We start from the raw sequence: 21,944 nt of genomic DNA, 5'->3' as shown, positions 1-21,944 counted from the left end.
TGCTTCCTGTGCGGAAGTGACGTAATCGGAGATGTTCTCGAATGGAGGTGTGTCTCAAACGGTTAAGGAGATCTAAAACAAAATAACCGCAATTTTAACAAAACATAGCGTCGTGGTAAATTATACCGCTTTAGAAGAACTAGTTCTCCGTTGCATGTTACGCTTCTAAACTGTGTTCCCAATAGAGGATCTCTGACGCAGTGCACCACTTCCTGGTTGGTGGTGTGTGTTGCCGCCTAACTTTGAGCGGCAGCAGCAGCAGCAGCAACAACAACAACAAGATTTTGTTCGTCTGGCGCCACTTTCACATCCCGCCTCAGTTTAGTCCTACAAGAGACAGTTTATTCATTTACAAAATGTCTTTTACCCCAAAGAGGCCTCGCTCTGATCAAATGAACGACTCCATGGAGAAGAGGATAAAGCGGATCTCAATCGAGGGGAATATCGGTGAGTGGAGCCTGTGTAGCTAACCTAGCTTTAGTTTGTACAACAATAACACAAATTAAACTGCTATCTAATTTAAAATATAACTCGTGTGTTATATTTTTGTGGTGACTTTAATTGCATTGCTGCCTCTTATCAGTGTTAATGAACGTGTCGCGCCAAGTGTACGTGTAGCGTACAAGCTAGCTAACCTGACAGCGTGTGTGTGCTAACGTGGATGTGTCAGCAGTCTTTGTTGCATTTAAGCTGTCGTTTATTCTTGTGTCCAGCTGCCGGTAAGTCGACATTTGTACGCCTTCTTGCTCAGGAGTGCTCGGACTGGGAGGTGGTACCGGAGCCCATCGCCAGGTGGTGCAACGTGCAAACAAGCGGCAGCGACTATGAGGTATTTTTAGACACGGTACATTTTAATATGGTGCTTTTCCGTTTGCAAACGTGCTGATTTCCTACCTCCTGTCGGAGCAACACGATCCTTGCATCCATCTACACATAACTGAGAGGGTCTTCATCTGTATTTAGAGTGCAGCTGCCATCTGTTCTTATTTCTGCACTCGCTGGTCACTCTTAATGCTCAGTGGGGGCACAGATGGTGTCTGTGGACATTCCAAGTGCTCATCCCTTTTGCACAACTGCAGGACACAGGACCCTTACATGCTTTCATACTTGATATGCCGTACTTCCTCACAGTGTGGGTCAGGGATGCACACTGTATGTTCTCAACTGCAGAGAGTGCTGGCCCTAATATTGTTAAGTGAGATTTCATGTGACTGTAACCAGCATGTAGATTATCAGCGCTATTGCTATTCTACACTGACAAATGGATTGGTTTAGTGATAGCACCTGTAGTATTCCTTCCAGTTTAGAAGAATCATTTCATTGCATAGTATAACTACCTGTTTTACTGTGCATATGACAATAAAACTCTTGAATCTTGAATAATGCGCCCCCTGGTGGCCCGTTTCTGCGTGAGTCAGGGTTGCGATCAACTTTGCTCTGTCCGTCAGGAACTGACGTCGTCCCAGAGGTGTGGCGGCAACGTGCTGAAGATGATGTACGACAAGCCCGAGAGGTGGGCGTACACCTTCCAGAGTTACGCCTGCATCAGCCGCGTGCGCGCCCAGATCCGCTCGGCCAACGGGAAGCTACGGGAGGCGGAGGATCCCGTGCAGTTCTTTGAGCGCTCCATCTACAGCGACAGGTACGCCAGAGCTCTCGCCTTGCGGGTGGACACCAGAACTGCATCTGTAAAGCTGTAAAGCATTTTGGAGAAAAAGCTTAACAATAGAATCTGGGATTGGGGGGGAGACAAAAGGAGCTGATGCCTGCTACCCTGTACAGTTGAGTGAATAGCCCAGACCAGTACATGAGGAAACACCCTATCCTGTAAATCCTAAAAGAACAAGAAACGATGCATTCAGGGACTGTCAGGCATCATCCATTCCACTGCAAGCTTGCAGAAAGGCAACTTTTTGTGGCAAAAATATTGTCTGATCTCATCTTCCAATATAAAATACACACATTATGCACAAAAAAGTTGCATTTGTTTTATAATTATTCAAGAATAAATGATATCATTACGTGTAAAATGTAGAATATGTTGTTGTCGCCAAAATAATTGATAATATAATCTTCCCATATATTATACACGCATACAAAAAATGGTGCATTTATAATTAATACATAAAGCTTAAGAATAAATTCTAGAATTATGTATAAAATGTGGAATAACAAGTTTTTATCGCAAAATACGTAATATTTATAATCTTCCCATACAATATTCACACATATAAAATATATATAAAACACACATATAAAAACTTCATAATTAATGTAATTCAATAGATAATTGATAAAAAAAATTACAGATCATTTATAATTAATTAAAAAAAATATGCTAAATACATATAAAATATAATTAAATATATTAAAAATATATTTAATTGTATTACAAATATATTTAATTATCTTCAGAGGGAATTTAATAATATATCGAATCCACTTTATTTCTATGGCACATTTTATAAACACAAAATGATAATAAAAGCGATACGTTTGCATTAAGACAATAAAAGATATGAAATCAAACAAGAACAATACATTTAAAATAAAAATAGATCAATAATAACACAATGAAATCATGATAAAAACACTAAAACAAGTAAGAGGAGACCAGTGAAAGAGACAAACCACGTCATGAGTGACGCCTTTGTATTGAAATGGTGTTTCTAATATTTTGGCCGTGTTATTTGCACTTATACAAGTACATCGGGGTGCTCGTGGAGGCTTGAAAATTGTTGAAAATGCTCAACTTGAGCTTGTGAAAGTGCTTTCCTTTTTATATTTCCCTATTTATGACCTGCATGTGCGTCAGGTACATCTTTGCGGCCACCCTCTACGAGAGCGAGTGTCTGAACGAGACGGAGTGGTCCATCTACCAGGACTGGCACGGCTGGCTGCACAGCCAGTTTGGCCAGCACATCCAGCTGGATGGCATCGTCTACCTGCGAGCCCCACCTGAGGTACGCACGTCTCAGGCACCCCCCCCCCCCCCCCCCCCCCCCCCCACACACACACACACACACACACACACACACACACACACACACACCAGGGGTGTCCGCACGTTTTTCCAGCGAGGGCCACATAGTGAAAAATGAAAGGACTTGAATATTTTCTAAAGCAACACATGTAGATACTGTATGCTAAGAAGTTAAATACATTTCATTCATTCATTTCAGGCACAAAGTGCATTTCAGCTTTGTCATATTGGTGACATATTAGTATCAACTTCACTCTTTGCTCCTTTTTTTCCCCTTTTTCCCCTCCACCCCCATATATTTCATCTTTCTTTTTCAATTTCTTCTTGTAATATTACAACATTATTCCCATAATATTGCAACATTATTCCCACAATATTACATTATTCCTATAATATTACAACATTATTCCCATAATTTAACTTTTTCCCCAACCTAATTTTCTAAACGTTCCATCTTTATTTTTGTTTTGTTTAATGTAATATGTGTAATATTATGACTTGTAAAAAAACTACAATTTTTTCTTTAATATTTCAACTTTATGCTACTAAATGACGTTTTTTTTTTTGTACTTTTCATAAATTTACTTCTCGTAATTACGATTTTCTTCCCATAACATTTTGACTTCATTCTCGTCACATTGTCACTTTTTTCTGCAATCAGATTTTCCAAAAATGACAATGTCTTATAATATTATAACTTTAGAAAAATATCCGTCTTTTTTCTTGCTTTGCTTCAATTAAGATTAAAAAAGTTGTAAACTAACTTTTTTTAATCTTAATTTTTGACTTTATTCTTGTAAAATTGCTACAGATTTTTCTTTTTTGCTGTTTTCCTGATTTTTAAGAAAATTAAATAAATTTTAAGTTTTTTTAAAATGTGCTCAGGGCCAATAAAAAAAATGCCAAGGGCCACAAAATTACTGCTCTTTTGTCCATTTTGCTGTTGCTTTATTTAGTTTTTTGATTAAAAAAAATAATAATAACACAGACCCCCAAATGATTGCTCTTTTTCCCATTTAGCTGTTTTATTTTTTTTTCTTATATTGTTTTTTAAAATGATATTTTTATTTATTTTTTCAGAATGTACAGCGGGCCAATACAAAAAAAAATGTACCACTGGCTACCAAATTTATGCTCTTATACCCTTTTAGCTGCTTTATTTTGTTTTCTGATTTTATTTATTTATTTTATTTTATTTTTTATTTTTAGAATGTGCTGAGGGCCACTGGCCACCAAATTACCGCTCTTTTCCATTTTACTGTTTTATATTTATTTATTGTATCATTTTGTAAAATGAATTATTCTAAAAATAATAATTTAATGAATTTAATGGTTTAATTTGTTGAAACTTCTAGGCATGTTCAAATAAATTCAACCATTAAATTAAATTATTATTTTTTTAGAATGTGTTGAGGCCCAATTTAAAAAAAAAAAAAAAAAATGGCCACGGGCCACACATTGGACACCCCTGCTTTATATCGATAAGTTGATTTTCCTCAAGACGGAGTGGAGTAAGATGTTGTCCTCCTGCATGTAGAAATGTCTGGAGCGGCTGCACCTGCGAGGTCGTGAGGAAGAGCAGGACATCCCTCTGGAGTATCTGGACAAGCTCCACTTCAAGCACGAGAGCTGGCTGCAGCACAAGACCATAAAGTGAGCATACCTCATCCCTTCCCGTACCTGACATGTTTACGCTACGCCAGGAGGCTTCGCCATCCCCACTCTCCGGTCACGCGTGAGCGGAAAGAAAGAACACCTTTGATGAAGGAGGCCCAAGGAGGGATGGAAGGGATTCCATGTGACCTGCGTCTGCCACCATGGTGCCGTTTATGAAAGGCTGCCTGTGATTGTGATTGACCTTCTCTCTGGTTGCTGTGCAGGACGGACTTTGAGTACCTCAACGACGTGCCGGTCCTGACGCTGGACGTGACGGAAGAGTTCAAAGGCAACAAGAGCAAGAGTGCCGACATGCTGGAGAAGGTGAGTTTGTGGGCGCACCACCAACAGCAAAGCCCCAAAAGTGGGGCTTTCTTTGAAGTTCAACCCGCACCTCCTGGATCAGTCTGCCCCAAAAGTCAAACAAAATGTGGGAGTCACTTCTTATCCCAGCGTAAAAAGGAGGGAAAGGGTGATGACAACCAGAGAATATTGTGTGTGTATATATATATATATATATATATATATATATATATATATATATATATATATATATATATATATATATATATAATAAAACTTAATTAAGTTAATTATAAAAAAATACCACTCTTACAAATTATTATAAAATATATTTTTAACCTTTTCTAAATATTAAAATAAAATAAATAAAATTCATCATAAAAAATACTACTCTTAAAAATCATTATAAAGTATATTGTTAACTTTTTTAAAATATTAAAATAAATGAAATTGATTATTTAAAAAAAAATACTACTCATAAAAATGATTATAAAATACATTTTAACCTTCCCTTTTCCATATTAAAATTGAAAGAGTGTGTTGAGGACCATAGAAATGCTAAAATTGTGACTTTAAGATCTTGTCTGTATGGTTAATAAGGGTTTTATGATAGCTGGAACTGATGAATTCTCTCCAAGAGAAAATAATCCCAATTCCTTTGTCATGGTAAATTATAGTTCATGTTCTATGGTTATCGTCACACTCTTTCCTCTTTTTAATCACGAGTAGCCTTCTGTGCTAGCGTCACAACAACAAAAAGTGAAGGGGAAAAGCAAAATATGACACTCCAGAGGCATATCTTTAGGCTTTTCTGTGAGAAATATTGGGGTAATAAGACGGTAGTGGCTATTTTGACACAAAATGAGCAGCGGCTGCATCCTCGTTCTGCAAGCTTCCCGAGCGCTGAGACCGACGTGCGATACTTGCTCACGTGCACACGCCCAGTGCCCTTAAATGAGGCGTGAAGAGACAGTTTCATGTTGATGCCTAAACACAAGTGCACATATTTTACTGCATGTCAGTTTGTGCGTGTGTGTGTGGGCGCGTGGTACAGTAGGAACACTTTGTGTTGTTTGTGTTGGTTCCACTCTTGAGTCCAAAGTGAAAGTCCAAACTGTCCCCTTTGTGTTCCAGGTGAAAGAGTTCCTGAGCACCTTGTGAGGCCCACGGAAGAGGAGGGAAAAACACTTTTCCCCATTTTTAAACAATGACATATCTCTTCAGAGATGTTTTAATTTTGTTATTATAATTATTATTATTACTTGAATGAAATGACATTTTTGTACTTTTTAACAACAACAACAGCCCTTCAGTGTGGTTTTAGAGGTTATGCTGGTTGTGGGACGACGGCTTGGAAAAATGAAATAAACTTGAATGAGTTAAAGATAAAATACAATTGAATATGTTTTCCAAAGTGGCGGCCAGAAAGACGAGGTAGACCTCCGCCAAGGCTTTTAAGCGTTACATGTTTGATTCAGATCAGATCTCACCACTTTTGATCATGTATAGACTTACTGGATCAAACATGTTCATCGTAAAAAATAATAATAATAATAATTATTATATAAATACTACTCATTAAATACATTTTTAACTTCCTTTTTAAATATTAAAATGTAAATTAAAAAATAAAATTAATTATAAAAAAATACTGCTTATGTGCCCTGCGATTGGCTGGCGACCAGTCCAGGGTGTACCCCGCCTGTCGCCCGAAATCAGCTGGGATAGGCTCCAGCATGCCCCTGCGACCCTAAAGAGGAGAAGCGGCATAGAAAATGGATGGATGGACTACTCATAAGTCATAAAATGTATCTTTAACCTTCCTTTTTAAATAATAAAATGAAAAGAAATTTTTTTGATTATGAAAATTCTACTCATGAAAATCATTATAAAATATATTTTTAAATATTCAAAATAAAATAGATATTTTTTTAATTATAAAAATACTACTCTAAAAATCCTAAAATACTGTATATCTGTAACCTTTTCTTTTTAAATATTAACATTAAAATACAGTTTTAAAAATTGTCAAACAAAATGCTACTCATAAAATGTATATGTAATATGGAAGACGATACAAATTTTACAATAAAACTTTTATATCATTTTGTTTTTAAAGACTCACGTATGGCTGCTTTTAAATGTCCAAATGTTCTTGGAAGTTGAACATATGTGCTGAAGTATTTTAACACTATCATATTTTCAGTGCCTTGAAATTAACATAACTTTGGAATTAAAAGTACTCTCTTCAAAATATATTTTTAACATTCCGTTTAAATTATTATTCTAGTATAATGTATATTGAAAAATACATTTAAAAATATTACTCGTAAAATTATAGAAAATAAAAAACTATATTTTACAATGAGTAGTATGTACATATATATATATATATATATATATATATATATATATAACACATTTGATATTTATGTGTAGAAGTGTTTTACACTAGCTTTTTTTTAATGAAGGTTAAAAAATATATTTTGAACATTGTACCTTTTAATTCCAAAATTATATTAATTTCAAGGCACTGAAGATATTTGAACATTGAGGAAAGTAAACAAAGCAACAGGGAATATATACAGTATACATATATATATATACAGTATGTACGTGTGTGTGTGTGTATAAATCTATTTGAAAGTAGTAAATATTTCAAAGGAAAGTCCAGGTTGGTGTGTCATGAGCAGGAAGTTACTCAGTATTGAACAAACCTGTTGGCAGAGGTAATAAAAACTAAAAGTTTCGGTAATTAAAAGTGCCCGCCAGTAGATGGCGCTAGACTTTTTTCTTTAAGAACACTTGCTGCAATAAAAACACCTCCTAGTTTCACTTTGAAAGACTTGTCGGCTACCCGGATGGCCATGACAATAAACTCCTTACATCCGGCCATAGTACTTCTAGAGTACACCAATTAGGCTATCAAAAGCAAAGTGAGAGCGCGTGGCTGGGTGGCCACACCCCCGTAGTGTGACGTCACACAGGAGGCGGGATGACACTTGAAATATGGGACGAAGACACGCCGCGTCCACGCAGCAGAGTGAAGACTTTTTGTACTGGAGGATGACACCACCTGGACCGCACCTGGACACCACGAGGACGAGTCTCTGCCGCTTGTAGAGAAAGTCCAAACCGATTCGGAACCACACGCCAGTCTGGGCGCTTGAGGTCGTCGACCCCAGACAGTCACAACAAGAAGTACAAGGAGGAGGAGAAGACTTGTTTGTGGACTATGACGTCAGAGAAGACAAAGTAAGTTAACTTCATCGCTCAAGCGACAAAGTTCAACATGAAATGTGAAAGCTGGACAAACTTGAGGTGTCTTGTGCGTAATTGTCCTCTTATAAGACCCACCCGTCCACGTTTACGCGCAAGTAGCAGCCAGTGTGGGCTCTAGCACGTTAGCATGTTAGCAATGTTTACATGCGTCCAAAGCGGTGCCGCTAATCGGTTTTCCTTCGAGCTGTCAGCGTCCATTAAGACGCAGACCAGTCAAGTCGGACCGGGAGCGCGCACGCTCGTGGCGCATCCTTGTTTGAGGCAATGGGGGGGGTGGAGGGAGGCGAATAAAAAGTGAGTCCTTGCACGTGGTCCTTCCTGCCAGGTGTACCCCTACCTGTCTTGGGTTACCCCAGCCACCCATATACCCCCCCCCCCAATTCCCGCTGTGTGTGGCAGCCTCCAACGCGGAAATGAGAAGTGTGCGCGCACGCTCTTGGAGGTGCACGTGCCCACCCAACAACACCTCCACCGCCACCCCTCATCCTCACACTCATGTTTTAAAAGTGAACAGGTGGAACCCCCACTTATAACCACGCCCCCTTTCCCTGATGACCCACACTGACTCCTCCCACTTTCGTCTTCTTCAACGTGACTGTCATGTCCGACGTGTTCCTGAACGCAACACGAAGTCCCATTTAATTTCTAAGCCAGGAAATAGAAATAGTCTGTTCCAGGGTGAAACTATAGCCACCATAGAACCTGTAAGTCTACCGTCAGTCTTTTCATGTATTGTTAGGTGTCATGCAAGTGTAAAAAGAAGTCAACCGCTCTTAATGTGAAGGCACAAGGACAGCAAAACCCTTACAATGCGTTAAAGTTGGCCAAAAGGAGCCCAAGGAAAAGCGAAACACGGGCAGATTTGGAAGCAATTTTCCCTCCCAAAGGACAGAGAAATACTCTAAGCTGTCATACAGTATAAGCGTAAAATAATGTTCATTTTTATGTGTCATTTTTAATAAGCGTTTTAAACATTCTTAGCTGTCATTCAATTGTAAAAAGAAGTTAACGGCAAATAAAACCCTTATCATGTCAATTTTATTGAATTTGTTTAGACATTTTTAGCTGTCATACAAGTGCAAAAAGAAGTTTATGGCACATAAAACCCTTATCATGTCAACTTGAATATTTTTTCAACATTCTTCGCTGTCTTCGCTGTCATGCATGCGTAGAAAGTTAACTCTTAATTTTAATGACAAATTTAAATTTTTTTAGCTGTCATAGAAGCCCGAAAAGAAGTTAAACGGTGTAAAAAAACTTACTTACTTTGCACGAGAAAAGTTGCTTAAAATTCCAAATTGGAGGTTTGCTAACTCTTGATCGGCGTGTTCCATTAGAGGGTCCAAATATTAGGAGCCGCTCTCAGTCGGAAGGGGTGCGCATGTTTTCAATAAATAAACATATAATTATGTCATAAACCTTTGTGTATGTGTGGGTACGAGGGCAGGGCGTATCAGTCTGATCTCTGATGATCCCGCCTCCTCTTCCTCACGCAAAGGCATCTTGATGGGGCGGGGGGGCTCATCCATCGTGCGGCAGGCCGCTCTCTTTCATTAAGACGCAAGATAAGATAAAAGAAGATTTAGTCAGGTCATAGCATCTTATCTGCAATATGTCTTCATGCACAAAGCGCATTGTGTGTGTGTGTGTGCGTGTGTGTGTGTGCGTGCGTGCGTGCGTGTGTGTGTGAGAGGAAGTTTCAAGAAGACTCCAGCACTGAACTTTGGTCTTCACGGGCCGCAAGGCTGCAACCTGAGCCCCCTCTTTCCCTCCATGAGGAGCCCACACTTTCTCCCACACCCCTGTGGGGGTGTCACATGACCCATGCCACCAACCACCCATGCTCTCTACAGCCTGACATGGACAAGCTGGCATTCATGTTCCTCCTTAATGTGCCTCTAGAAGCTTCTTGTAGCTGAGGCTGCCTGATGACATCATCACCATCATCATCATCATGTGGTATCTGTCCTGAGGCGGGACTTCCTGGTGCTGTTTACTGATTGCTTTGCTTACAAGCATCGCTCGTGTCCGCTTCTTCCGTCTCCTTTATCAGCTCACTTTGCCCACACGTCACAGCATGATTTTTTTATGACGCCTACTTTCTTTTCATTTGTATCATTTCGTTTGTTTTGTCATTTTCATGGCAGCACCCTTTGACACACTTTGTCCAAACACTGGCACAACAATGTATTCTTTAATTTTATTATAATGTGTTTGATCTTACTTTGATAGTATATTATGATTTTTTTGGAATGATGTTTCATTACAGTATATGCTTTCCAAATTAAATGTAAAAATTTGAATTGTGTGCTTCTGGCACAGCGATGAGTTTTACTGTCAACCAGCATGGCTGCTACTAAAATGTTGCATGTTAATTCAATATGAACTTTAACCACAATATTAGAAACAGCTTTCAGCATGGCTCATTGCAAAGTACGACCACGATGACACACATGCTAAATCAGTGTGCCTAATGTAGTGTCCATATGCCTTAGTTGAATCTGTATGTTTACTGCAGATGACTAAAACACAATATTCCAAATCAAATGTTTTTCCATGCTGAAAACCACAAACACACCACAAACAACCGGGAACCTCATAAAAATGTGCCAACTTTGCGCACTGACTTCTTCTTCTGCTTTCTAGAATGGAGGACGAGGCGGTCCTGGACCGAGGGGCGTCGTTTGTCAAGCACATCTGCGATGAAGAGGAAGTGGAAGGTGAGCACATGCACGCTCTCGCACGAGCATTAAAACGTAACATTATTACATCAAAATACATTTATGTGAAATAGCAGATTGCAATTCTGTCTGGGGTGTACATATCGCATTTCATTTTCTAAGCTTTTCAGCTGTCAATCAAGTGTAAAAAGAAGTTAGGTCTCAATATTAGAGCGGTTAACAGCAGTAAAACCCTTGTGATGTTAATTTCAGCAACAAATGCACAATTCAAAGATGATTTATGTCATAACTGCGCCTCTTTCATTTCCTTTTAAAGGCTTTTCAGCTGTCATTCAAGTGTAAAAAGAAGTTAACCACTCTTAATATTGAGACGTAACAGCAATAAAACCCTTTTAATGTTCATTTTTTGCAACAAAGTTGCAACGTAAAGGGGATTTATGTTGCAAGTGTGCCTCTTTCATCTCATTTTATAACATTTTTAGCTGTCATTCAAGTGTAAAAAGAAGTTAAACCATTGTAAAAGCAGTAAAGCGGTCTGGCTTTAACACACGTGAGGGCGGCTATGGTGACAAAGGACATTGTGACTGTGATACTGTCTTACTTCTTTCAATGTGAATCTGCTTCCTTCTTTTCGATTAAGCGTTGCATTACAAAAAAAAATCCCTGCTGAGGTCAAACTGAGGCCACAAAAAAAGCCAAAGCAAAATCAGAAGGCAAAGGCATCCGTTGAAGTTATGTATGAAAACCAGGCGGGGCCGAGGCCCAATGCAGAATGAGATGTGGGCTGAAAATGGTCCCCGGCCTGCACTTGGGACACCACTTAAGCAAGTCAGTCGTCCCGTCTCGTCTGGTTGATGGAGGGAGCTGAAAGAATATTTGTAGTCGGGTCGTTTCTGACGCCCCCCAGTCGACAAATCACTGGCAGGATCCCGCTTCTGACACCAAATCTCCATCGCAGTGCCTCCTTGTTGGCAAAAACCTGCCATCGCAATGCAACCACAGCTTTCCGCCAGCGGTGACTAGTGTGGCTTTACTGGCATTGCACAACTAAAACATCTTGTCGCGTGTCAAACATAACAAAGACGAGCAAAAAGGTGTAAGGAATTTCCAAAACCGCTCAGGTGTTCATTTCAACCACAACGGCCAAGGATGACGACACAAAAGACGCATTGTTTACGGAAACTCTGAGCAGTGGTATGCGTGGAGGAGGGGTTTTTTTGGGTTTGGTTCTCTTTATCTGAGTTTCTGATGACTTCCTGGAGGCCTTGGGGCATTTCCGGGATCGGCTGCACAGCAGAAAATGACAGCTGTTGTGTTATTTTTGGAGTGTATTCCAAATTGAGGCATATACATTATAGTCCACTTGTGCTGTGAAGGAGCTGGAGTCTATCCCAGCCAGGATAGACCCAGCCGGCTTGTCAATCACAGGGCGATTGAGTGGGCAGCTACTGTATGTGAAGCACTACGCTGCCAATCCCTGCTTCTTGTATTTCTGAATTTATCATTAGGAGTCATATATTATTCACTGAGATATTTAGTCTTTCAAAAAAAAAAGTGGAAAAAATTTCCTGTAATTTTTGTGTGTGGTTGTTTGAAGGTCACCACACGGTCTACATCGGTGTGCACGTGCCCAAGAGCTACCACCGCAGGAGACGCCACAGACGCAAGTCCAGCCACAAGGAGAGGCGGGAGCGCCCCGAGCACGGCGCCGATGGCTACAAGTTAGACTGCGAGAGCGTTGACGAGACCGCCGCCAGCATCCTCAAACCCCTGAGTGAGTTGGATGACGATGACGTCGACTGCTGCTGTCATTAGTAACAATCTGATGGGTTGAAAATGACACAATCTGCCATAGAGATGTTCAGATGTTCATGACGCCAGCTTTAATCCAAGATGGAGATCATTTTTTTGTGGGGGGGTTTAACCCCTGCTCAAGATTTGTTGGTAATTTAACAGCAAATGGGGGAGGGGGGTGCAGCGGGTGCACAATGGGAAGCAGCGACGACAGGTCACCGCCATCAAAGGGGCTACAGATAAGAGTTGTGTGTTGCCACGGTTACCGCCCGAGATAGCATCTCCGAAGGCCGGAAGTTTGTTCACTGCAAAGACGGCTGCAGAAGCAGGAAGTGTTTCTCTTTGCTGTCGACAACAACGCTGCAGCAAACAACAAGCTCTGGAAATCCTTTTTTGTACAACAAAACCACTGAAAACGCTGTATGCATGCCAGGCCAGTAGTGGGCGATGCAACTTTGCATCGAAACTCTACGCATTGACGTTTGGAACATGCTTTGTGGGCATGTTTTGGATCTGTGACTGAGTATAAAGTAACTCTCTTATACTAACTGCTGTTATGGTTGGGAGGTGGCTGCAGCGCCCTACAGTCTGTAGCAGGGCTGCACGATAATTATGAGAGAATTATGATGTCATACCGATAAATCCCACAATATTAAAAACAGCTCAGATAAACAATCATTAAAAAAAAAAATGCTCCAATGAGGTGAGATTACCCGTACCATGCAGGTGAGCAAAACAAGCGCTGCTTTTTTCTCCTGCCTTTGACGTTAACGGCCCCTGACCTCACTTGTAAACATTCATTTTCTGAGGAAGACATTTCGCGTGCTAGTTGTACCAAATGCTCCGCGATGATGGGGGAAAAAAACAGAGCGTATTAACCTTTTATGTTTTACACCATGTGTTTTTTGGTTTTGGTTTTTACTTCAGTTATTTTTCTTGGTACGGAAAAGTCTTGTCCTTGTACAGCGGTGACAAACTGATGGAGTGATGCGGCGATACATGAAGCTAATCTCATTGGCTGTCCTAAGGTCTCCCGGATAATCGCTGTACGCTTAGCGACCACAGCTTTAGCTACGCCACCACTACCAGTACCAGAGTTGCATCACACAATCTCCACCTCTTGTGTTGGAGCTCAAGATTTTGTCGGATGGGCTTTCTGCTGTTTTGCCCTCCATCATGTGTTTTGTTCTTCTTACACTGATACAAATGTACTGGACTCCTGCTGGAGGTATCATGATGACAGGCTTCTATGCCGGGTGCAGCGGGTCTCAGTGGTACCGTTTTTAACCGCGGCGCTGCTAAAAGAAGCTCAGGTGCCGTACGTAGGTGGGGATTAAAAGCTCAGTGGGGGCCTCTCAGGACTCCACCTATTGCACAACTTTCCAGGTAGAGTCCGGCTAATCCTCGCTGTGCCGTCAGAAAAGAATACAGTTGCCTCATCAATGAATGAAGGAGATGGGGATGGGGGGGTTTGCACAAAGACAAAGAGTCACATGATGAAGGCTGTTAGTCATGCGGTGGTCTGCCAGGCTCGTCGACACGCCTTGCTTCTCGTCTCGTGTCGGACTGCACCACTTCTCATAAGAAAGTCAACACTGAGCAGTACCTCGGAGCGAGGGCGTGTTGTGTGTTATTAGTACAGTAACTACTTGTATTATTACGCTCAGCTTGCATCCAAGCTCAAGCGGCATCTTCGTACTTTTGCATTTAGATGTGATGGCTGAGGGGAAAGTTCATAATCCTGGTCACCCCTCAAAGGGTCCAGGTGTGGAGGAGACATACTTGGCCACACTACAACCTTCCTCTTCCTCCTTCCTGGGGGTGTTTGAGCTTCTTATCATGTTGGAAAGCTTCACAATGTCACATGCAGCACACGCTGGAATTCATCTTTCCCTCAATGAACCGCAGCTGCTCCCAAGTGCCAGCAGCACTCGTGCACACTCCTACCACCGAGCGTGACACAAATGATCTTGATAATCGCCTGTGCTGCCAGCTATTTGCACGATAATGGATGGGTGTTGACTCATTTTCAGTGGAAAGTAAATCTATACGGCGGTACACTGTGAACGCTGGAAGTCATTACCAGCTGACATCCACAATATTGACTCGCTCCCCATCTTCATATCCAGACTCAACTCATCTGTTCAAGACTGCATACCCACTTTGACTTGCTGTGTTGTTTTGTCTGTGTCATGTGCAGTGTCCTTGGGGTTTTACAAAGGCTCTTATAAATTCAATGTATTAATAATAATAATAATAATAATATTATATACAAGCTGTACACTGCTGACTACTCTATACTAAAGTATATCCAAGTTTACTTTCTATAGCAGGGGTGTCAAACTCAGTTACACAGGGGGCCAAAACTCAAAGCCAACAATGCAAGCTAAAGCCTTGCACAGTGTGAAGTGTGCTTGCTATCTGATTTTGTGGTCTTACTTGATGCAATTTTGATATTGTGTCACAAGATCTCGCTTGGATTAAAAAGTGATGAGATATGTCGCTCCGAAAAAACTCTTGCGAAAACTCTTGTTTTCCTCCTCGCTCACCTCCAAACGGGCAGGAAGAGGGTTGTTTCATAGAACAACAGCAAACAGAGAGAGACTTCTTGTCCGTCATACAGTCGCTTTGTCTCTGGGGGGGTGCGGCGGGGTCCGTAGCTCACAGACACAGCAAAAGAGTGGAGCTTCGCGACGAGCAATGCAAGGGTACGTAGTAGCAATTAGAAGGGGGGAAAAGATGCTTGCAAAGCCAAAAGCCACAGCCCCCGTGTGGGAATATTAATAATGAGCCCATCAACAGCAACGAGCCAGTATGCCCAACTTGCCCAATCTCTTGCATCGTCTCTTCTCGTCGGTTGGGTGTCACCACTAGTATTCATATTAAAAATATGACATAGGCGATTTAAAAAAAAAAAAAAAAAAAAGTGGTTGATTTAAATCAGGGGTCACCAACGTTTTTTCTTGCGAGAGCAACTTTTAGCTACTTATTTTTGTAGAAATGATTTTCATAGCTTATTTCAACCCAAACAGATCAAATATGCTTGTTTTACCAAAACATTCACAAAATGCTGGTATCCACAACTCACATTTTATGTTTTAGAATACTTTTCTTTCTAGTGTTCTCACATTATTAACTGAAAACCTGAATGAAAAGCAGGCCTGCGGGCGCCTCATGTGGTCGTGGGGGGCTGCCTGGTGCCCGCGGGCACTGTGTTGGTGACCCCTGATTTAAATGAATAAATGACTGAATAAACGACAGAAAAAATAAATATGACTTTAAAAATGACATAACAGGGTAAAAATAATGAATAAAAGTAATAAAACTACAAATGGCTTAAATAAAAGTGTAAAAAATAGTACCAATAAAAGTGGGTCACGACTTAACGACCATTGGAAAATGTTGGTTTGAGGCTGAGGCCGTTTGTTGTCCAGGATTGTCCCTTGACAAAATACAATAAAGTTGTGGTGAAACGTGGGCTGCTGTATTGACCTTCACATTGCAAACTTAAATGCTGAGATGTTGAGCACCAAAGATTGATGGAATCGTCCGGAAGTGAAACCAGGAAGCAACAAGGGGCGGTGGTGGTGGAGGGGGTTCCAAAGAAGATATGAATCGAGGTATTGCGTAACCTACTTGGTCCTGCATGTTTCCTGAATGTTCCTTTCTGTCCTCCAGTTTCTCCGGCCGAGAGGATCAGGTTCATCCTCGGCGAGGAAGATGACGGCCCCCCTCCTCCTCAGCTCTTCACCGAGCTGGACGAGCTGCTGTTGGTGGACGGGCAGGAGATGGAGTGGAAGGAGATGGCCAGGTAACCCCCCCCTTTAACTTTGTTTGGCACCAAGGGCAGGGTGTGCATGTGGACAAGCCCTCCATAAATTGTAGAAGCTGGCGGGTGCCCTACCGCTCTGCTCTTATCAGATGCATCCTAACAGGACCTGCTCTGTGGGACCAGGAAGGGGCAGGAACTCCCACATGGTCCACTCAGGAACTCATAAAACTCAAGTGACAGAGTGATACCCATTAAACATACTAGCTGTGTTTCCTGACACCACCTGGGTGGGCAAGGATCACGAGCTCAGCGAAGTAGGCTGAGGTCTCGTCGTAAGATGGCGTGCAGCCCGCTGCCAGGAGCGACACCCGATCCCCCCGCCCCCGAGGAAACCCCATCCCTTCAGGGCCTCAGGAGAATGGCTCCATTGTTGGCGATGACATCCTAGGCAGGATTATATTATAAAGCATCCTTGTGCTCAGTGTTACCTGGCCCTGAAGCCCGGAAGAGACCGTGGAATGGTGAACTCGGAAAACTCGATAAAGCTGCTTCTTGCATTGCAGAGGCAAAACACAAGAGTGGTTGTTTTGGAAAGAAACCACAATCCGTCCTATCCTGTCCTGGATTTTCAGAGTATCGATTCCTTACTGAGCCGGGAAACTTTGGGGCAGGGGTCTCAAACACGACTGCGATCAAATTTTGTGCCCCCCACTTGACATCAAAGTTTAGTGTAGCGGAAGAATGACAAGACGTGTAACAGGCAAGTAAACACACATAGGGCAACGAGAATATTAACTCTAAAGATGTAACTTTAGCCATTTTTTTACAAAACAACCGCAAAGCATGCTGAGCAGCTGGAAGCACCCCTAGAAAGTGGTACACAGTTGTATTGTATTGTACTTTATTAATCCCACAGCGGGGAAATTCACTTGTTACAGCAGCTAGCAAGATACGCAAGTAAAGAATACATAGTGACTACAACATGGTTCAGGTGGTGCAGGTGTTGTAGAGCCTAACAGCGGTCGGTATGAAGGACCTGCGGAACCTCTCCTTCTTACACCGTGGGTGTAACAGTCTGCTGCTGAAGGAGCTGCTAAGGGAACCCACAGTGTCATGTAGCGGGTGAGAGGTGTTGTCCATGATGGACGTCAGCTTAGCCAACATCCTTCTCTCCCCCACTTCCTCCACGGAGTCCAGAGGACCGTCCAGGACAGAGCTCGCTCTCCTGATCAGTCTATTGATCCTGCTCCTGTCCCTGTCCGTGCTGCCCCGTCTCCAGCAGCCCACAGCATAGAAGATGGCTGAGGCCACCACAGAGTCATAAAAGGCCTTGGTTGGCCATTGTATGTGAGAAATTACTTTGTTTGGGTTACAAGGGAGACTAGACTAGAGGGTTTTTTTGTACTGAGCAGCCAGGACACAGATGCACGTATGCATGCTCTCCCGGTTTGGTTCCCGTTACGTTTCTATGGTTGTCTTCATATTTTTCCATTTTGCTTGCCGTCGCTGATAGCCTTCTGTGCTGGAATTTAGAATAAGTGTCACCAAAAAAAAAGTAAAACTGTTTTTCTGCAACTTCAGTGCAGTCGTCCCTCGCTATATCACGGTTCAAATATCGCTACCTCACTATATCCCGTTTTTTCAAGAAATAATTAATAAATGATCGCTGTTTTGTGGTTGATTATGGCCTATTATTAGTCAAAAAATATTGAAAGACAAGTTATATGGTCATGGTTGTGTATCATCAGTAATGTTATGAGACATGACGTTGGATGTCTTTACCTTTCACACTGCATGGAGACTGGCTACTGAGCCAGCACAGCCCAGCCGACGTGCCATGGCTGAGATCCAGTGGGGGGGGGGGGGTTTCTCCTCTCATTTTGTGTGGAAGTGGTACGTTTTTGGCTTTTTTTTTTTGTCCTTCTTCCCCACTCCGTTTCAAATACTTTAAGTTTAGAATAAGTAAATTGGAGAGGTTAACTAGTTGGCTCGCTAGCTTGCTATGCTAGTGGCAGCCGTCTGTTACGTCCCTGCAGTGGTCCTGTAGCCTGCACAATGTGAAATACACAAAGAATAATAGGAGTGTAAAAGTGACTATTGGGGTGTTATTTCAAGTGTAGAGGACTCTAATCATGTTAAAAGCTGTATTTAGAAAGTCATAAACAGGTTTTCTATGCTCTAACTACGAAAATATTCCATTGATTAATATTGAACCCTACTTTGTGAAATTCACTTGTCACTTGTCGAGTCTGGAACCAATTAACCGCGATAAACGAGGGACAACTGCACTGTATTTTTCTTCAAAATCAACTTGTGAATCACTCTGTGATTGACTGCCCACCAGCCCAGGCTGTAGTCCACTGGGGGAGGCTCCAGCTCACCAGTGACCCCTCAAAGCATTTATTGCATTCTTTTATTTTGGAGACACCCAGTGGACCCTTAGCCTTTCCTGCTTGTGTGCCCAGGTGGATCAAGTTCGAAGAGAAGGTGGAGAAGGGCGGCGAGCGCTGGAGCAAACCCCACGTGGCCACGCTGTCCCTGCACAGCCTGATGGAGCTGAAGACCTGCATCGAGAAGGGCACCATCATGCTGGACCTGGAGGCCTCCACGCTGCCGCAGGTCGTCGGTACGACCAGACTTACTTCCCAGCGCCGTCATCGCTGTCAACTATCCTGTGGTTGTTAATGATTGCCTCCCACAGAGATGGTGACGGACAGCCAGATCGAGAGCGGCCAGCTGAAGGCGGAGCTAAAGGAGAAGGTCATGTACACGCTGCTACGCAAACATCGCCACCAGACCAAGAAGTCCAACCTGCGCTCACTGGCTGACATCGGAAAGAGCGTCTCCAGTGCGAGCAGGCTCTTCTCCAGCCAGGAGAACGGTACCCCCAAAACCTTTTACACACCAACTAACCTTTCTTTTCTCTCCTACTTGCTCTTTATACTAACGCCCTTATTTCATGCTTCCTTCCTTTCTTCTTCCTGCTTCTCTCTTTGGGCGGGCGTCAAAGCACGAAACCTCACTGAGCACCCGGTGCCTTGCATATCCCCACAAGACCCCCCAGAAGACCCCTGTGAGGTCCTGAGGAGCTCCAGCATGGGATACCTCTGTAAGTCAGGTCACCACACAGGAGAACTCATCAATCTCCCCAAAATGTGGCGTCTTTGGGCTTGACTGTGAGGAGAATGAGGGTTTGTTGGTGTTCGTGCACACATGGAAGACCTGGAAAAGCTGTTTTGTGTGGAACACATAAACTTAGGAACAAATAAATAATGCGTAGCCTGATAGCGCTACCACTACTACTGTTGATCAACTGGTAGCGCATGATCAGGCGGGCCCAAAAGTTTATTTTCCATCCATCCATCCATTTTCTTCTGCTTATCCGGGTTGAGGGAGTAGCAGTCTCAGTAGGGAAGATCAGGCTTCTTGGTCTTCGGCCACCTCTTCCAGTTCAACTGGGAGGACACCAAGGTGTTCCCAGGCCAGGCTGTGACACATAATCCCTCCAGCGTCGCCTACATCTGCCCCGGGGCCTCCTCCCGGCTGGGCATGCTCATAACACCTCACCATGGAGGCGTTCAGGAGGCACCTGGACTAGATGCCTGAGCCACCTCAAGTGGCTTCTCTCCATGTAAAGGAGCAGCGACTCTACTCTGAGCTCCTCTTAGGGTGAATCCAGCCACCCTACAGAGGAAACTCATTTCAGCCGCTCGTATCGATTGTGTTCTTTCAGTCACAACCCAAAGCTCGTGACCATCGGTGACGGTGGGAACACAGATCCACCGGTAAATTGAGAGCTTTGTTCTCCTGCTCAGCACTCTCTTCACCACGATGGTCCAGTAGAGCAACCACATTACTGCAGACGCTGCGGCCATCTGCATGTCGACCACACACTCCGACCTTCCCTCAGGGGGAAGGGGGCCATCACCACCCCGGTCTGCCAATCCAGATGTACTGTTCCAAACTTCCACGCAATGGTGAAGAGAGGAAACTCATCCACCCCCAGAGCTTTGCCACTGGGGAGTTTTTTGATTACCTCAGCCATAGTGATGGACCAGTCCGTATTCGTGTCACCCACAAAAGATTGGGGTGAAAAAAATCCCCCCAAAAATATCAGTGTTTTGTAGGACTCCTTAAATCAGCAGCAGATACAATGCTCCTTTTCATAGACAATCTTTGACAGTTAACTAGACCGTCTATGTTCATGGGCATTTTTGCTAAAATTTTTGTTGGTTTTTAGACGAGATCTATGTTAGCGGACAGGACAGGACAGGACAATCACTCCTAAAGTGTGCTCCCTGCTCCTGTTGGCCCATCTGAGCTATTCAGCTGACGAGCCCAGGCCTAAACCCCTATGACCAGCAACACAGAAAGCCGTAACCTTAAGTATGCCTCTGAAAACTAACCCCTTCTCATTATTTGTACTCTATAAAAACGTATCTAACGGGATTGGATTTGTAGAGTCATGACATTTTCTGGGAAGATTTTAGAATCTTTGCTCATTCATCCAGGAGTGATTTGAGCGTAATAAGCCAACACTTGGTCCGAGTGCCCTCCTCGCTAAATCAAAGCATTACTTGCTATTCGCTGACGTGTAAAGACGAGCGGCATGAATGACTCTCCTGGCGTCGGCCCGAGGGCCTTTTTAATCCTCGCCGCCTTTAGCCTGACGTCCTGATGGTTCTGGATCAGCTCATCCACTTTCTTGGCACCTCTTTTATTCTCTTATCTGTCCTGGGATTCTCTTCATGGGCTGCCGTGAGGAGCGTCTCCATTCTTAAAAAGTCTGTTTGAGGGAGTTTTTCCCTCATCTCTGTGCTTTAGAGTTTAAACTCCTGCCTTGAGTTGGTGTCACATGCAAATGAAATGGACTTGCCACCCTGCAGGTAGTCCGACCACAGCCCACCGGAACCTCACCTCCAACAGCCTGGGCGACTTCTCTGACAAACCGGAGAAGGATCAGGTAATGTGGGGCTCTTTCATCCATCCCATCAAGGCCACCGACAAGCGTCACGTGTCGGACCCAGAGCCTCATGTTGTAGATAAGACCTCCAGGCTAACTGGGAATCATTGTTTGTGACATTTTCAAGTCAAGGTCTCGGCTTATCTTCTCCGTGCTCACTTATCTTGGCGTATAATTGTGATAAATCTTGGTATGTTGTTTGTCCGGACACAATCGTGTTTTGGTCAAAATCAAGCCTTGATGCTGCAATTTAGACATTTTAAGAATAATCTTATGAAATGACAGCGTTTTGTGTCTCTGTAGCTTTAATGCTAATGAGCTGTGTTTGGCCACGCCCGTCTCCAAATAGCATCAATGTAACTCTGCACTCTGTCCAGCGTAATTGACATCGCACACAACAAGATAACGTTAAGGAATGGGACGGGAGGACGCAAAAACATGAGCATAGATAGCTACAGTATGATGCTAAAGTGCTAACATCACAGTCACGTTCTAACATCATCGTCACGC

The 21,944-nt window shown here is 42.8% G+C and overlaps 2 protein-coding genes across 9 annotated transcripts in view; both read left to right on the top strand.

The window, feature by feature from the left end:
* Positions 1-64: 64 nt before the first annotated feature.
* Positions 65-6,948, top strand: dck (deoxycytidine kinase). The gene is made up of 7 exons (XM_054756201.1): positions 65-447; positions 714-829; positions 1,449-1,642; positions 2,816-2,963; positions 4,521-4,636; positions 4,864-4,963; positions 6,077-6,948. Exons 1-7 carry the CDS (start codon positions 357-359, stop codon positions 6,101-6,103), a joined length of 792 nt encoding a protein of 263 aa, XP_054612176.1. The 5' UTR covers positions 65-356; the 3' UTR covers positions 6,104-6,948.
* A 910-nt stretch (positions 6,949-7,858) lies between these two features.
* Positions 7,859-21,944, top strand: part of LOC129169634 (electrogenic sodium bicarbonate cotransporter 1-like) — a 32,728-nt gene continuing 18,642 nt past the window's right edge. For 2 of the 8 annotated variants that reach the window (XM_054756198.1, XM_054756195.1), the window contains exons 1-8: positions 7,871-8,197; positions 10,871-10,944; positions 12,503-12,679; positions 16,378-16,510; positions 18,937-19,097; positions 19,173-19,352; positions 19,482-19,580; positions 21,358-21,434. In XM_054756198.1, coding sequence (XP_054612173.1) covers positions 8,178-8,197; positions 10,871-10,944; positions 12,503-12,679; positions 16,378-16,510; positions 18,937-19,097; positions 19,173-19,352; positions 19,482-19,580; positions 21,358-21,434 — 921 coding nt within the window. In that variant the 5' untranslated portion in view covers positions 7,871-8,177. Of the gene's footprint in view, positions 8,198-10,870; positions 10,945-12,502; positions 12,680-16,377; positions 16,511-18,936; positions 19,098-19,172; positions 19,581-21,357; positions 21,435-21,944 lie in introns of all 8 variants that reach the window. The other 6 variants (XM_054756191.1, XM_054756192.1, XM_054756194.1 and 3 more) reach the window with 5 other exon arrangements.

Source organism: Dunckerocampus dactyliophorus, chromosome 17 (genome assembly GCF_027744805.1).
Source record: "Dunckerocampus dactyliophorus isolate RoL2022-P2 chromosome 17, RoL_Ddac_1.1, whole genome shotgun sequence".
Taxonomy (NCBI): Eukaryota; Metazoa; Chordata; class Actinopteri; order Syngnathiformes; family Syngnathidae; genus Dunckerocampus; species Dunckerocampus dactyliophorus.
The sequence above is the reverse complement of the archived record's forward strand: the minus strand, read 5'-3'. Positions and strand labels throughout refer to the sequence as shown.